Here is a 17,664-nt window from a genome sequence, read left to right as displayed (position 1 = left end):
CGGGTCTAGCTGTCCAGCAACGTGACCACCCAAGCGAACCCGCCACCAACCCGAAGAATTCTCGCCGCGCCATGGAGCCGCCCCGCTGGCGCCCCGGACTGGGATTGGACTGGTCCTCCCGAGGGGCGGAAGCCTGAGGGCGGTACTTCCGGCCTACCGGGGTGGTTTAGATCCCGGCGAGGGGGGCGTTTCGGCGTCCGTTTTACGGGAGCCGAGGGTGAGTGCGGGCCCTTAGGGAGGGAAGAAGAAAGAAAAAAAAAGGTTTTGGGTTGAGGGAAGAGTGAAGGGGGCGGGCGTGGTGCTGCGTGACCGAGAGGAAGGAGCCAAGAGCCCTGTGTTCGAATTCTGCCTCAGACCTTTGGAACCTATGGCAGCGAGGGCAGGTCATTGCGCCCCCCTGAGCCTCCCGTGCCCAGATGGGGGCGGCAAAGTGAATAGAGCCCTGACCTTGAGGTCGGGAAGACCTCTAATTCCTACCGTGCTACGTGAGCCCTTGGAGGGCAGGTACGGCTTTTGACCCTGCTTTCAGCTAGTCAATATGTTTAAAGACGTGTGGGTTTGTGTATAACCCTAAGGTATCTATTCCAGGTTTTGGAGTACTTTCTTCCCAAATTGTTGTCTATTTACATCAGTGGAGGAAGTTTCCACATTGGAAGCTTCCCAGCAAATTACAGATCAGAACGAAAAAGGAAATAAGGGAAATACCTTTCCTGCAAGGTTGTTGTGAGAGAAACGTTCTAAGCCTTAAATTTAACAAACACGAGTCTGTTACTTGTAAGTTACCAAGCTCAGTGTCAGGGATATAGTGACAAAAATAATGAACAGCCCCTTTTCTTACGGAGTTTACGTCCTAGAACATATCTCAGGAAAGGCTTCCCTTTCCAGGTAGCTCTTGTGTCTTGAAGGAAACTGGAGATTCTAAAGAGTGGAGCTGAAAAGAGCAAAGGCATGGAGTTAATCGCTTACTTAATTGTTAAGCACTTACTGTGTGCCAGGCACCATGCTAGGTACTGGGGATATGAGACAAAAGTGTGGTAGAAAAGAAAAGTGAGAAGGGAATAGGTTTCAGCTATAAGGAATGGTTCACGGACATGAAATAAGGAAATGGAAAACCATGTATGAAGAACAGTAAGAAGGCCAGTTGGGCTGGGCTTAAATAATGTGAGTTATGTGTGTGTGGTCAGCAAAGAAGACCATTCCATCAGAGACATAATGACATGACTTGCACTTGACTCTTTTTTCGAGTGAGGTAGGGCTATACAGGTCACCAGCCTCTGAATCCAGTGACCAGATATTCATCAGGATGACTGAAGATGACCCAGGATGAGGCAATTGGGGTTAAGAGACTTGCCCCAGGTCACACAGCTAGTGAGTGTCAAGTGTCTGAGGTGAGATCTGAACTGAGGTCCTCCTGACTCCTGCACTAGTGCTCTATCCACTGCACCAGCTAGATGCCCAAGTGTGAATTAAGGAGAGTAGTGTAGAGTAAGCCTGGATTTTTAAGGGCTATAAATGGCAAAAAGAGGAATTTATTTTTTATATCCTAGGTACTAAGAAGCTACAGGAGTTTATTGAATTGGGGAGTAAAATGATCAGATCTGCACTTAAGAAAAATCCCTTTGGTAGCAGTGATTGGATAGATTGGTGAACTGGGGAAAGACTTGAGGCAAAGAGATTAAATGTTAAATATAGGAAAACAAGTAATCCATTTTAACTGAACATAGAGTATGGTAAGGGGAACCATGTGAAATAAGTCAGAAAAGGTAGGTTAGAGCCCATTATGAAGGACTTTTAGTGCCACAGTGAGGAATTTGTGTTTTTCTGACACTAGGAAGAAAACCAGGATAAAGCAGTGTCACAAAAACTGAGGAGGTATAAAAGAAGAGAGTGTGGTGAATAATATAAAAAAACTACTGTTAGGTCAAGAAGGATGAAGACTGAGGAAGGGCCATCCAGATGTTGCAATTAAGAGGCCATTGATTTGTTGTAGAGGGCTGTTGAAAAACTGGAAAACTCAAACTGCTATTGGAGCTGTGAATTGGTCCAACCATTTTGGAAAGCAATTTGGAATTATGCTAAGAAAGCGAGTGAAACGTCCATACCTTTGGATCCAGAGAGCCTACTGCTAGACATAAAACCCAAGTAGTTCAGTGATTAAAAGGTCCCATATACTCCATAATATTTATAGGAATACTTTTTGTGATAGCAAAAAGCTAAAAGTTGATTCCCATCACTTGGAGAGTGGCTAACAAATTTTGTTAGGTAAATATAATGGAAAATTACTGTGCAGAATAAAAAAAAATGAAGAATGCAGAAAAACATGGGAAGGCATAAGGTGATGCATGGTGAAAAAAGAGACAGAAAAACACTATGTGCAATGACCACAGTGTTGTAAATGGGAAAAATGACAACAAAGGGATTGAAATGGATTGTTGTAAAATTAATAGAAGGACCAAGGTTGACCCTCCAAAAGGCATATAAAAATGTACCTTCCTCCTTTCTTTGCAGATACGTGGGACTATGGATGTGAAACATATATGATGTTGGATTTGATCGAAGTGTCAGTTTTGTTGAACTATCTTTTTTTCTTTTATTTTTTGGAATGGTTCTTCAGAAAGGGAGGAGGATAGGGATATATAGGGAAACAAAAGTGATATAAAAACAATAGAAATAAATACAATTTGTTTTTAAGAGCATTGACAGTTTTAGGGAAAAAAGTGTATCTCTAGGTGAGATTAGGAATGGAAGTAATGAATGTACAGTTTTTTACACACTCCAAAGAGAGAAAAGAAGATAATAATTTGGAGGGTTTGCAGCTTCAAATGACTTTTTAAAAAATTTTATCCCTTAAAAAAAGTATTGCAGTCTTTTCTTGATATTCTTTCCTCATAGTCTTTACTTATAAAAAAGAAAAACATTTAGGGAATACTGACTGACATGATTATTGTGTCAAGTGTTTTGTTTTTTTTTTAAGAATGGGGGAAACAATAAAGAATTCAGAAAAACATGGAAATGTTTGTATGAACTGATCCAGAACAAACTAAGCAGAACCAAGAAAAAATAGAGACTGCAACACTGTAAATGGGGAAAAACATTAAAATAAAATAAAACTCAATATAACTGAAAAAGAAATGGATGTGTTGGAGAATTGGTAATGAAATAGATCTTATGGCAGAGAGGAAGGGGACTACTAGGTTAGAATATTGTATGTATTATCAGATTTTGTACTCACTGTAATGGATGTTTGTTTTGTCTTATAAGGGAAGGTTCAGTCTGGAGAGAGGAAGATTGAAGTGACCACGATGTAAAGATGAAAGACATCAATAAAATGTTTTTTGATTGCTTTTAATAAATTGCTTTAAAAAAATAGGAGAGACCTGGGCATATTTGTCAACAGCTAGAAAAGTGCCAGTAGTAAATAAGAAGAGATTGAAAATTGAGGGGAGGGAGGTAATGATAGAAAAAGCAAACTCCTGGAGGCAGTGGGATCTGGGCACAGCTGAAGAGTTTGCCTTTGGCAAGCAAAAGGACAACCAGCAAAGGAAAGACTGGGAAATAATGTTGAGGGATTTCAGGTCCTGAATTAAGAGGAAAGGGTACTCATGTTGAGATTTCTGTTTTCTTAGTAAAGTTAGACACACCATCTGCTGGGAAGGAGGGAGAAAGAAGTGTCAGAAATGAGAAAAAGAAAAGGTTTAGAACAGTACCTGTGAGGTGTATGATGATGGGAAAAATAAAAGGATTACTATGCAACTGGGAGGACCTGCCTAAGATTAGACAACATAGCTATGGTGCCCACCCAGTCAACAGGTTGTATGACTGCCTCCAATGAGGTGAACAAAATCTGAGGAAGAAAAACCAAGGTAACCCAGTGTAAGGAGAGTCAAGGTTAGAGTGCTACATAAATATGAATTGTTACTTTTTAGAGTCCAGGTAGATAATACAAGTATTATCTCCATTTCTTAGATGAGAAAAATGCTTGAGAGAGGTTGACGGTCTTGTCCATACTCACCTAGCTGGTAAGTGTCTGAGACAGAATTTGAAGCCACATATCTCCCATCTCAAAATTCTAGCATTCTTTCTACAACTGGTTGCATCTTTATATGAAGTTCTTTGCAAAGCGTAAAAGCACTATTGAAATATTTTTATTTTACTTGATCATTCTGCTTGACTTCCTAATGTGTTTCATTATTTCATTGTATTCTTTATGTTTTTCATTTCTTATGGCACAATAATTTTCCGTCAGCTTTGTGTGTGAGCTTGAACCATTCCCCATCATTGGCAATCTGATTTGTTTTCAGTTGTTTAGCACTAAAAATGCTGCAAAATTTTTTTATACAAATAGGATTCTTCCCATTCTTTCCTCCCCCATTCCCCCTATCATGTATCTATGAAGGGAGTGGATCTCTTTGATCAAAACAAGAAATTTTACTTAGACAACTTAATGGAATTATAGAATGTTGGCCACTGGCTTGAAGACAGCTGAGGGGGCGTGAGAATCAGCCGTACCCCCTCATATCGTTTAAAATAGATGTGACAGTCAACTTTTAGGAAAAGGACTCAAGAAAAGAACAACTAGTGGAAGAAAAACTCAGTTCTTGAAGATGCTTTTGACCTTTTCCCTTGGGCTTTTTCCATAGTTCACCATTGATTATGGGGTAAGGATTACAGCAGGATATGGCCATAGGAGACATTGGGCCCAGCAGCAAGTTTGAGTTGTAGTAACTCCAGTGCCTGAAGTGTGGATCCTGCTCAGAAGATTCCAGGCCTCAGCCTAGGCTCCTGTTGATGATAAGAGTTATGGACAGCAGTGCTTTTTGAGAGACATAACAGAGTCCTATACCAGGATGTCAGCTGAACTTGGAAGTTGAATCCAGTGAAGACTAGTCAGGTACCTAGGCCTGGAGCAGCCACAAAAAGTCCAGTGAGCCAACTTGCCCAGTAGACATAGTTTAAGGATTTCATAGGAGGTAAACGTGTGTCTTTCCATTGAATTCAGTGTATGTCTTACTCTTCCCTCTGAAACTGTGTATTTGTAGGCATGTACGACACTCATTTATGAGGTTTATATTTTGTTACTACTGTTGTTTTCACAATTCAATAAATGTTTGGCTTTTAACTAATTGTGTCCTTCGAATGAATAGAGGCAAGGTAAGCGTTTCAGTGTGGCTGGAGGTGGAATTGTGAGTAACAGTTTTAGGAGTATAGACCCATGGAAAACCTTGAACCTGGAAAATTTGTCCCCTGGGAGATCTAACCTACAAATGCAAACTAGGGTAGCCTGATGGAACACTATATATCCCTAGGATATAGTCTGAGTAATAGGATCACTGGGTCAAAGGGCAGGAATAGTGTTTTTTAACCCGCATTCTGTGATTTCATATTGCTTTCCAATTGTGCCAGTTCAGTACTCCATCAGAAGTGTAGTATGATACTTATTGTTCCACAGATCTACCAACATTAAGTTTTATTGATTTACTCAGTATAAGATATTTGTTACAGATCTAATTTGGATTCATTTAATAAAGAGTTTGAATACTGTCTCATGTCTTGATTGATAATTGTTTCTCCTTTTGAAAGTTGCCTGTTTATATCCTTTAATCCTTATCATGTGACCTACCAACAAAAGCTAGTGTTATGAAGATCCTTACGGATGCTATTACAACAATCTAGGTAGGTGGTAATGAAGACCTAAACTGGGGTAAGTAGCAGTGAGAATAAAAAGGAGAAGGAAGATTTGGGTGTTATTGCAGAAATGGAATCCATGGGACCTAGTAATTAGTAGTCAATGGAAAGAGAAAATTCAGAGATAACCCTAAAGTTATGAGCATGGTAGGAGGGATTTGAGAGTCATCTCTGTGCAAATGACTCCCAGATTTCTTTTTCTAGGCCTGACCTTGCTTCTGACCTCCCAAACCACATCTCCAGCTACGCACATGTTATCTGCCCAGATGTTAATGGGCACATCAAACTTAAAAAACGTATACCAATTCAAACATTTTTTTCCCTTTAAACTGCCATCGCTATTTCAGTCTGTGACACCATCATTGACCTTCTCCTTCTGGATATTCTTTCTTTAAAGATGAGAGATCCTTAAATGTTTCTAATCTTTTTTGTTAAGAGCTGGAGTGAGCAAGATTACCAAGGAAGACAGTCTAGAAAGCCACAGATAGTTTCTTAATTAATATCTACATTAAGGGACATAATGGAATAAGGAAATTACATAAGGAAGATGATGAACCAGTGAAAGAGGCAGAGGAGTGGTTAGATAGAAGCAAGAAAATCAAGAGTGTATATCTTTAAGGACAGAGTTTTTTAAAAAGTAGAAGAAAAATAGATATCAAAAACTGAAGAGGAGTGAAGGTTGAGAACTGAAAAAGATGATTAGAGTTAGCATTAAGGGAACGATTGCTCTGTGAGAGAGTCATTTCAAGTAAAGTTATAGGAGTAGAATACAAACTGCTGGTTGGCTGAGGAACATGGTTAGAAAGGAAGTATAGGCAGTGGGTATGGTCAACTTCTATACATTTAACAGTAAAGTGATAGAGTTGGTAGCTTAAGGTGACAGTAGAGCCAAGATAAGGTTTTTCTTAAAGAATAGGAGAAGCTTTTTAAAAAATTCTCATAACCCATGTAATTTGCTCCATAATTTCCCATTAGCCTACCTACTCTCTAAATTTCCTGCCTGGTTTCCTAGTCTCTTCACTTCTTAAACCTATAAAAAATTCATTTCCAGACCTTTTTTTGGGGTATGGAATTTGACACTAGGCTCTGTTTTCAAGGACCTGGTTCAGAGAGGAGCCATGGAGAACTGAACGGGAATAACTTTGCTATTGGTTTCTGACTATGAGGAATTGAATACATTTATCATTAATCAGCTAATAACTTCCATTAAGGTCCTATTCTGATACCTCAGTGTTGCATGGAATAGATCCTGGCTTTTCAGAGACTACAGGTAGAACACAAACTGACAAGTTTCTTTTGGGCCAGAAACGCTTCAGGTATGAGCCAAACACAAGATGATTTCGATTATCTCAGTTCTGCCCTACTGAAAGGGAAGAATCTCATCGCTAGAGGACTAGTTATGAAGTAATGAATTTTTTTTGTCCGTAGCAACTCATCATACTATCTTCCTGAAGTGTTTATGGGAAGATGAAATTGTAGCACCAAATTGTCTTTAAACCTCTCTGCTGATAAGTAGTAGCCACTGAAGAGTTCAAACAAAAATTCTTGATTTTTGGAAAATGGTAACATGAGAACTGAATAAAATGTAACATACCTCACTAAGGAAAGTGTGAGATTCAGCAACAATCTTCAAGTTTGTAAATGGAACATGATAATTAAGTTGCCAGCCTTTCATTGTAAATGGGAGGGAAAATTATGATTTGAAATCAGTTTTGATATTTTAAACTCATCTAAGGGGAGGTCTTGGAGAACATTTCGCCATTTCTAGATTTTCTACCTCTTCCGATGGTCAAAATTGTTGATTAGAATCTTGTGACATCCAAGTTTGTTTAAGTGTGAAAGTAAAAGTTTGTAATATTCAGGTGTGTAGGGAATTGTTGCAATGGAAAGAACACAGCTTAGAGTCACAGGACGTAAGTTTGAGCAGATCACTTAACCTCTCCAGGCCTCAGTTTATTTATGAAACAAGGGTATTGAACTAGATAACCTCTAAGATTACTTCCAAATCTAGAGTTATAACCCTATAGTTAAGGGATAGAAAAGATTTTTATTTGCTTTGGTAAAAAAAAAACACCCACACAAAATGAACTGACAGGTCACTGAAATATTGAAATAATCTGTAATCTATATTACTGGTAAAGAACATCATCTATTGTTTTATCTTTTGCCTAAGATGCCTCTGATCCTGCTGGGCAATTACTGTTCACCTCTAGCCTCTCCCTTCTTTTCTACATCTTTCGTCAGTAGGTTTTAATGCCTGGTACTGTTCCCTAGCTCTCAGCTTCATTGTACTGATAACATCTGCAGTTGTAGAGGATAGTAATGTTCTTGTGACTGACACTAGTTGTTAGGAATTGGGGCATTTGTCAAAGATGTATGTTTGCATGGTAGGGCAGTGAATAGAGGGCCGAACCTGGAGTCAGTAAGACCCAAGTTTAAATCTGTCCTCATGCTCTTACTAGCTGCATGACCCCAGGCAAATCACTTAACCTCAGTTTGCCTTGGTTTCCTAGTTTGTTAAATTGGTACAATAATATCACATCCTCCAGTGTTGAAAGGACAAAATGAGATGTTTGTATTGATAATACCATATTTTATGGTGCTTTGCTCTAGATAAATGCTAGGTGTTCCAGCTTGAAGTCATCCATGTACATTGTGTGAAAAAAGATTAAGCTGAAAGCTCAATATGAATAGTGCAATGGAGAAGGGCTTGGTGGCAGCCAGAAAAGCTAGTAGTAATATTAGACCACATTAAGAAAAGAGATAGTGTCTAGATCTAGAACATGGGAAGTGAAAGAGTCATGCTGTATTCTATCCCACTAAGGTCACCCCTGGAGTATTATTTTCAGTTCCTTTTAGGAAGAATATGGGTAATGTGGAGCATGTACAGAGGAAGTTGGTAAGGACCCCTGAAATTCTGCTGTATGAAAATTGATGGGAAGAGCTGGGGATGTTTAACCTGGAGAGGAAAATATTTAAGATATCATAGTTGTGTTCAAGGTTGGTCCCAGAACTGATAGTAATGAGTGGAAGTTGCTGATATGCAGATCTTTGAACTTCTAACTAGAGCTATTCAGAAGTGGAATGAGCTGCTCTTCAGATAGTGGGTATTCCCTCTTTAGAAGTTATAATGTGAAGACTAATTGACCACCTATTGGAGATGTTGTCAAGGGTATTATTTGGAGGATTTGGGTTGGAGCAGATAGCCTCTGTGGTACTTTTGAATTCTGAGGTTCTCTGATTCTGTGAGGTTCCTACTGCTTCTCTTTATGTAAAGTCATGTACATTTTCTCCCTCTTCCTGACTTTCCACCAAGCCCTTCTCCAGGGCCTCATCCTGGAGGGAAGTGGCTCCAGATTCTCAAAAGCTGTGCCATAGCAGAGCACACTCTGGCAGGGTTGCCCATGCTGGAAAGGCTTCAAGTAGATTAAAACAACAAACTACTTTCTGAGGAATGTCCTCACTAAATATGGAGATGCTCGTTGCAAGTAGGCCAGATATCTAATGATGCACTCTTTGGCCCAGGAAATTTATGAAACAAAGGAAAATACAAAATAGCCCTCAGTCCTGAGTAGTCTTTGTCTACTTCTGCAGAGGTATTATAGAGTAGAAAAAAATCTACCAGCTTGACTGTTAGTAAGATAAAACGTGAGATCCTCATCCATTGGCTAATGAGTAGACAAACTACAAAATCAAGTTTGTCACATTAAGTTTGATTTTCTTAGCCTAGATGAGATGACAAAAAGAAGTTGTAGCTAATGGAATGATAACTCATAGATTCTACCTTATCTGCCCCAAACCACTGATGTTTGAACAGAGTAGACCTACAATAACTTCATCCTTGCTTATACTTCTCACCCCTGAGATGATAAGCTTTCCCCCTCCCACATCAAACTCTCCCTGATAATAAAGAAAAATAGTTGAACAATATCCACGAATAAAACAACCGTATCAGTCAGCATATGCAACATTCAGCTGCCATAATCCTTCATCTCTATTCTGACCGGGGAATGTGCTTCATCATCTATTCTCCAAGACGAAATTTGATCTCTGATAATAGATTCTTTCAGACATTATTCGGGTTTTTGAGTACTTCAGTGATTCTTGTTGTAATCCATATCATGGCAGAAACATTCACATCAACAAAATCACAAAGTCATTGAAGTATTGTTGGTATCTCAGTTGTTTCATATATAGTTATTAAAGAGGTTGAACCATTTTCACATTTGGTGATTTATCATTTATGTTTCTTGTAAGAACTTCCTTTCAGTATCCTTTTAGCTATTGATGTACTGCCCTTTATCTCCTAATTCCTCTGGGAACTCAAAGATACAGGATACTTGTTTTGCATTAGATATATGTTTATATATTTTAAACTATAGGGCTTCTTGAAATTTTAGGTACTAACTTCAGATTCTATCCAATACTCGTTGCAGACTGGATGTTCTTTCATCTTAATCCTTGCATGGAATTCTGTGATATTCTTGGGATAGAGCACCCTATGAGTATTCACACACCTTGTCTGGCATGTGAACTGGCTATATACATAGTTGTGGCCCTTCCAATCTATCAGTTGCACAATTGTTAAGCTTAGAGCTCTGTTGTCAACGCAGGGTAGGAAGGGGAATCTATCGCAAGGTCCCTGGATACTTCCAGGGGAAGACTAGGGAAGCCAAAGGGGAGATAGTGGGGCGGTCTTCTTGGGTAATCTACTCTCACTCATGGTTCCTTCCTTTTTTTTTAGTTTTAACTGTTCCTCAGATTCCTGCCAATCTCTCTGACGGAATCCTGAGAAAGCAGATGATGGCAACTGAACCCATACCAGTTGGCCAACAGGTGAGCTGTCCTTCCTGGAAACCACTTACTATGTTATGGTCCTAGTGTGGCCTCAGCTTCTTTCCTCAGTTTTGAGCTGTTCTGCCCACCCCAAGACCAGAGATCTTAATTCTTTGCCCAGGAGCTTGGAAATAAAGTACTGCATATGCATTTGTTCTCTCTCATTCACATATGCACATGCTCCAGACCAGCCCTTTCAAAGGCCTATGGGACATCTTCACCTGCATGTTCTACTAGCACCTCAAACACATTGTGTCCAGAATTGAGCTCATCTTTCTCCATTTAAGCCTCCTTCAGAGTAAGGGTTCCTATTCTAGGGTGTTTGCAGTGGGAATGAAGAGAAGGAAATGGTTGTGAGAGACAATCAAAGATAGAATCAGCAGAATCTGGTAACTGGGGGATGAAGGAAAAAGAAGGGTCAAAGGCAACTCTGAAGTTACAAACATAGGAGACTGGATGAAAGAAATATGAATAAAAAGTACAGACTTAAATGGAAGCTAAGTAATGGTATCCTAAATAATGAATGAGTCAAAGAAGATATCTTAGAAACAAGATGTTACATTTCACTGACAGAGTCGTCTTTCAGGTCATCAGTTTTCCTCTCAAAAACATTTAGTCTCTTCTCCCTAACGCACCAATGCATATCATGATCTTGAAATGCCACTTTAAAAGCCAATTTAAGTGCAAGCTCCTACAGGAAGTCTTCCCTAATTTCCCACATTGGTAAGGCAAGAGAGAAAACCAAAAAATTGTCATCAGAGAACTTATTGCCTCTCCCAATTGATCTGTAGACAGTTGTACTCACTTCCAGGTAGGCAAAATTTGTGTATTACCTATTTATCATGTTGCAATTCAGAGAGAAGGTAACAATGTTTTGGCAGTAGTCGGAGGAGACTGCTCTATAATTTCTTTGAAGTCACTCTAGAGGGGTTTGGGAGAAGGATCTTAGAGACCAACCAATCCAGCCTCTCTTTTAAAGAAGAAGAAGCAGAGACTTTAAGAAGTTATTGATGTGTATTAGGATCACAAGGTTTGTTAGTGGAAGGGTTGGGACTTGAACCCAAATGATAGCCATGGGTCCTAGACAAGCAGGAAGCTAAGGGGAGAGAGGCCCTGAGAGCTGACTGTTCAAGTCTCCTGCAAGTTCAGTGCTCTTTTCATCATAATTTTCCTTTGTTTCCCCAAAATGTATCCATTTCTACCCCATATCTCGACCAAGAAGAGGATAGACACACACCTCTACCTCTTGATGTAGATATCCAATAACACTTATGTGCACACGACTATTTATACACATACTCACAGGTAAATCTGAAAACATCTGCACCCAAAGACTGGATCTGCTGCCTCTGAAGCACCTTCCCTTACCACAAACTACCAACTCTCACCCCCAGGCACAACACTAGGTCTGTTCTGTAGCTGAAATTTTCAGCAGGAATATGTTGTTTCAGGCTTCCATGATGTTTGAAGACATCGCTGTGTACCTCACTCAGGAGGAGTGGGGCCTTCTGGACCCAGTTCAGAAAGATCTGTACAGGAATGTGATGATGGAAAATTATGGAAACATAGTCTCTCTAGGTAAGACTCAACCCTGGGATTCATCTGGACTTCTTGGCTTTCTTTTTGTCATCTGAAGCTGTCATTTGGGTTTTACCTCAAAGTTCAGGAATTAGAGATTTCTCCTTGTCTCTGGACTGAAATGTAAGCTGTGTCTGCTTTCAGTTCCAAGGTCCCTGACCTGGTCCTTGTAGAATTGGGTACAGGAAACTTCCTTAATATTTCCTAAGTCTACACTTTCCTTTTCCTCCAAGTTCCAGGTTTTATTTTAGCTCTGGAAGTCTCCACCAACATCATGGAATTTTCTATCCTAGTTGGAGATAGACTATATGAGGTAATTTTTCTGTGTACTCACATCACCAGCCCCTTGACCTTCACACTCACCTCTCACACCCCAAGTATCTCCCTCAAGAAAACAATTCTTAGGATACTCAGACCTGCTGCAGATCTTCTAGTCTCATCTTTGTAGTTATTGCTTATCTCCTTCTACCTCTTCCTAGAAGACCCAAGACTTGGGCATGAGCTCAGAACAGTTCTGAATCTGAAGACTGATCTAGTCCTCTTTTCCTTTCCCATGAATAGGATTTCTAGTGCTCAAACCTGATGTGATCTCTCGACTAGAGCAAGGAGAAGAGCCATGGGTCCTGGACAAGCAGGAAGCTAAGGAGAGAGAGGCCCTGAGAGCTGACTGTTCAGGTAAGTAAGAAAAAACCTTTCATTCAATCCTTGAGTATTCATTTATTACATATCTTCTATGTGCTTAAAGGGCACCAGGCATGATTTATTGGACCATAGATTTAGAACTAGTAGGGACCTTAGAGGATATCTCCTCCAACCAACCTCCCATTGTCTTTGACACAGGGTGTCCAAAGTCCAACGTAGTGCAGTTATAATACTTTAGAAGCATGAATACTACATACTTACATAAATATATTTGAAAGGTTATGTATTTTAAAATTTTAAAGTATTGATGTTTCTTATTAAAACAACATCAACACTGCTTTGTACTTTTCATTGTTCTAGTCATTTTTTGAACTTTGTAAAAATTTCTATCAGCTGCTGCTCAGTGACTGAAAGGACTATATTTGTGACACTAGCCTTATGATTATTCAGACAACAAGGCTTTGATGAATGTTTAAAAGTTTTGACATGACTGCACTATTGATATATGTAATGAGCATATACGAACATTTATTTAACATTTTCAAGCAAATTACCTAAAACTTCTTTCCTACAAGCTATCTAAGGAAGAATGTGTAGAAGGTGTATGCTATTTTTAATACTTTCCTCTCGCTATCTGCTATAATCACCTTTTACAAACTTCCTGAGAACTCATCTCCTTTATCCTCAGTTCAGATCCTTTACTCCCTACTTATCTTTACCTCCCCTAAATTGCTCTCCTGTTTACCCCCACCAACCTTCCTAGTGTGCTGTCTTCATTCTCCAGTCTTACTCTGCCTTCTGTGTCCACTACACCTCCTATTGCTTTTGTCTTCTATTATTCTCCCAGCACCACTATCTTTTGCCAAGACGGTAAGGATAGTATTGAGATTTATAAATGTCATATCCTCTTAGAAGATGCTTATTTTCATTTAGAATGTGTTTTTTCCTATGTTATCAATTTCTTCTCTTCCTAAATAAAGTTACCGTTTGTATTCTGTTATTGTTTCAGGTTATGAGGCTAAGATTAAAAACAAAGTATTTACTGCAAAACAAGAAATGTCTGAAGAAATGGAACCACTAGGGACTTTATCAAGAAAATTCAAAGTTAATAGTCTCCGAGGACCTAAATTTGATAAAGGTAAACATAATGGCAGATTGAAATGTCAGAAAATACTTTTGGGAGAGAGATTAAGGAAATTGTCTTCCCAGGAGAAAAATTTTAGACCAGGGCCAAAGATGCACAAGAAAATACCCACAAAGGAAGGAAGCCAGAAATATAATGAAGATGGAGAAAATGTCAGTATGAACTCAAGCTCTGTTATACATGCAAGGGTTCCAACAAGAGAGGGACTCCATCACTGTGATACATGTGGCCAAAACTTCAAAGAAAATGCAGACCTAATTAGCCATCAGAAAGTTCATAAAGGAAAAAAACTCTATAAAGCTAAATCTTGTGGGAAAGTGTTTAGGCAAAGTCCAATTCTTAGTGAACCTCAGAGTATTCATGTTGGCCAGAAATCGTATAAAAGTAACGAATCTGCAAAAACCTCCAGTCAGAGCTCTAATGGTATCAAACACCAGAGATTTCACACTGGACAGAAATCATATGAATGTAACGAATGTGGACAAATATTCAATGCACGGACACCCTTTTTTCAACACCAGAGAATTCACACAGGAGAAAAACCCTATGAATGTAAGGAATGTAGAAAAGCCTTCACTATTCTCTCATCTTATATTCAGCATTGTAAAATTCACACTGGAGAGAAAGCTTATGAATGTAATGAGTGTGGTAAGGCCTTTATTGCACCTTCATCTTTTATTCAACACCATAAAATTCACACTGGAGAGAAACCCAATAAGTGTAATGAATGTGGAAAATCCTTTAGCCAGAGTTCTAACCTTATTAAACACCAGAGAATTCACAGTGGAGAGAAACCATATAAATGTGACAAATGTGGTAAGGCTTTCAGTGACCGCTCATCTTTTGTTCATCACCATAAAATTCACAATGGAGACAAACCTTATGAATGTAACAAATGTGGGAAGGTTTTTAGCAAAAACAGAACCCTTATTCAGCACCAGAGAATTCACACTGGAGAGAAACCTTATGAGTGTAATGACTGTGGAAAAGCTTTTAGCCGGAGCTCTAGCCTTATTCGGCATCATAAAACACATACTGGAGAGAAACCTTATAAATGTAACGTATGTGGGAAAGCTTTTAGTGCCCATTCTTACTTTATTCAGCATAGCAAAATTCATACTGGGGAGAAAATATATGAATGTAATGAATGTGGAAAAGCTTTCAGTATGCGTGCCTCTTTTTTTCAGCATTGTAAAATTCACAATGGAGACAAACCCCATCAGTGTAGTGAATGTGGAAAAACCTTCAGCCAGACCTGTAATCTTATTGATCATCAGAGAATTCACACAGGGGAGAAGCCCTTTGAATGTAATGAATGTGGAAAAGCTTTCAGTCAGCGATCTGGCCTTATTCGACATCATAAGATACACACTGGAGAAAAACATTATGAGTGTAATGAATGTGGAAAATCCTTCAGTCAGAGCTTTAATCTTATTAAACATCAGAGAATTCACACTGGAGAGAAACCCTATGAATGTAATGACTGTGGCAAAGCCTTCAGTGACCGCTCATCTTTTATTCAGCATCATAAAATCCACACTGGAGAGAAACCTTTTGAGTGCAGTGAATGTGGTAAAACCTTCCGTCAGAGCTCACAACTTATTCATCATCAGAAAATTCACACTGGAGAAAAACCCTATAAATGTAGTGAATGTGGGAAAGCTTTTATTTTAAGCTCCAACCTTATTCAACACCAGAGAGTTCATACTGGAGAAAAGCCCTATGAGTGCAGTGAATGTGGGAAAGCCTTCAGTCAACACTCTAATCTTATTCAACATCAGAAAATCCACAATGGAGACAAACCCTATCGGTGTAGTGAATGTGGAAAAGCCTTTATTCTGAGTTCTAACCTTACTCAGCACCAGAGAGTTCATACTGGAGAGAAGCCTTATGAGTGTAATGAATGTGGGAGAGCCTTTAGTCAGCGAGCACAGCTTATTCAGCATCAGAGAATGCACACTGGAGAGAAACCCTATGAGTGTAATGAGTGTGGGAAATCTTTCACTGTACAATTATCCCTTATCCAACATAAGAGAATTCATACTGGAGAAAAACCCTATGAATGCAATGAATGTGGTAAAGCCTTTCGTCAGAGCTCTCACCTTATTAATCATCAAAGAATTCACACTGGAGAGACTCTGTGATAGCTATGTCACCAGATGATTTCTGCTGTGAAATTCAGCTCTGAAAGTTTATCTCTCAAAAATTTAGGAATGCTAGTATTGGTTGGTGGAAGGGTGCCTCCAGCATATGTCCTGAATATCCAGGCATGTACCTTCTCTGAGATTCAAAAGACATAATTCTACTATAGTCCTCTCATATTTAACCATGATTTCCACATCTTTTACATAAATGTATAAAGAATTATATGAAATAACCAGTAGAACAGTTAAGTTTAAATAATCTTAAGCAATCACACTAATTAAAGAAGGTAATTTAAAGCAAAATGTTATTACAAACAAACTGATATATTTAGTTGATTTTCACTCAGGACTCAACAAAATATTGATTGCCTGATATATGCTTGGTACTGTGAAGGATACAAAACATAATTCAAAGTACCTCCTTCCACTAAGTTTACAATCCAGTAGGGAAACTAAGACATACACGTAAAAATATAATGCGATATAAATGTGAAAGAGCAGTTAAAGAGGTACAAGTTCTATAGACCTTCAAAAGAAGGAAAGGTCACTTCTAGATGGAAAGGTCATGAATGATTTCCTGAAAAAGATTAATCTGTTGGATCCATCCTTCAAGGAACTGATGTGTAGAATTTTAATAGGTAGAATTGTAAGAGAAGGAGATAGGAATGACTGAAAAGTAGTTTCGGACAGACATGGCATAAAAGAAATGATTCCCTAAGTTGAACAAATATCCAAGTCCTGACAGAATAACAGGAATTTTGAAGTCAAGTTGACCTGAAGTTCTAGAACTGTTCATAAGTTCCCTCACATCAGCCCAGGAATATTTTGACAGTTTGTAAAATGATTTAGGGTGAGTTATGAGACAATGGTCTGTGCATAAAATTAGCATTGCATTCAGCTGAAAAGAAAATATATGCATAAGGGGGCAAGCTAGAGCACTGTACCACAGTTTTTTACCCTCTTTTATAAACTTCCTCAAAAACTATCTGCTTTTCTACTTAAAGTTATTTAAGTGTAGCTATTTCTTAAAGTTGTGTATTTTATGAAAAAGAAAATGTGTGGTCATCTCTATCTTAGGCAATTGAGCATACCACTCATCCTATACTGTTTGTGCAATAATATGGTGCCACCATCTGGTGACAGTGTACATAGATTCCAGGACACTCAAGTGATGAAACTAAAGTGACAAGAAAAGTCATCATTAATTTTGTATCAGAAGTCCTCATCTTCTGAGCTTCCTTTACTTAGTGTCAGAGCTCCAGTAACTTTGCCCTCAATTGCCACAGCCAGCCGCCTTCCTCCCAGCTACTTGGAGAAGTGCAAGGAAATGAAGCACAATGTCCCTGTTACTGTCTCAGCAGCCCTCTGCTCTAACAACTCTTTTAATTTTCTCCATAAGGCAGGAGAAAGAAGTGTAACCATTCCCTAACACTGATAATATAGATACAACCCTCCATGACAAGGTGTTCAGTGGTTGGGTTTGGGGATTTTCTCCCCCCACACACAACTATTTAGATCACTCTCCCACTCCTTGCTTATTTGCTGGTTGCAGTATAATGTGTGTGCAAAGCTAAGGTTGTCCCATAGTCAGTGTGGGTTGCTCTGTATTTCAGATCCTGTTAATCTGAAGCCTGT

General features: G+C 39.0%; 2 protein-coding genes across 12 annotated transcripts in view; one reads left to right on the top strand and one right to left on the bottom strand.

Annotated features, from left to right (window-relative positions):
- LOC140500178 (uncharacterized) overlaps positions 1-17,664 on the bottom strand; it is a 58,304-nt gene that overhangs the window by 14,763 nt on the left and 25,877 nt on the right. The window contains exon 5 of the mRNA XM_072602534.1: positions 12,276-12,288. Within this exon, the coding sequence (XP_072458635.1) occupies positions 12,276-12,288 (13 nt within the window). The remainder of the gene's footprint in view (positions 1-12,275; positions 12,289-17,664) is intronic.
- On the top strand, positions 126-17,014 carry LOC140500166 (uncharacterized). Of its 11 annotated transcripts, none has more exons than XM_072602510.1 (7): positions 126-217; positions 2,509-2,560; positions 3,967-4,019; positions 10,430-10,521; positions 11,973-12,099; positions 12,661-12,774; positions 13,751-17,014. In XM_072602510.1, exons 4-7 carry the CDS (start codon positions 10,486-10,488, stop codon positions 16,027-16,029), a joined length of 2,556 nt encoding a protein of 851 aa, XP_072458611.1. In that variant the 5' UTR covers positions 126-217; positions 2,509-2,560; positions 3,967-4,019; positions 10,430-10,485; the 3' UTR covers positions 16,030-17,014. The 11 variants fall into 11 exon arrangements, with proteins under 11 accessions (XP_072458611.1, XP_072458604.1, XP_072458613.1 ...); XM_072602503.1 differs by adding an exon at positions 355-504 and having other exon boundaries at positions 135-217; positions 2,509-4,019; XM_072602505.1 differs by having other exon boundaries at positions 203-504; positions 3,262-4,019.

The sequence above is a fragment of the Notamacropus eugenii genome, chromosome 4, assembly GCF_028372415.1.
Source record: "Notamacropus eugenii isolate mMacEug1 chromosome 4, mMacEug1.pri_v2, whole genome shotgun sequence".
NCBI classification, from domain to species: domain Eukaryota; kingdom Metazoa; phylum Chordata; class Mammalia; order Diprotodontia; family Macropodidae; genus Notamacropus; species Notamacropus eugenii.
Note: the sequence above shows the minus strand (reverse complement) of the source record. Positions and strands in the feature narration are given on the sequence as shown.

Bases quoted from the DNA above. Each gene is read 5' to 3' on its own strand.
- LOC140500166 (XM_072602510.1), top strand. From the start codon at position 10,486: ATGATGGCAACTGAACCCATACCAGTTGGCCAACAG. The intron at 12,100-12,660 runs GTAAGACTCAAC...TCCCATGAATAG, and splicing joins TGGAAACATAGTCTCTCTAG to GATTTCTAGTGCTCAAACCT. The intron at 12,775-13,750 runs GTAAGTAAGAAA...TTATTGTTTCAG, and splicing joins CCTGAGAGCTGACTGTTCAG to GTTATGAGGCTAAGATTAAA.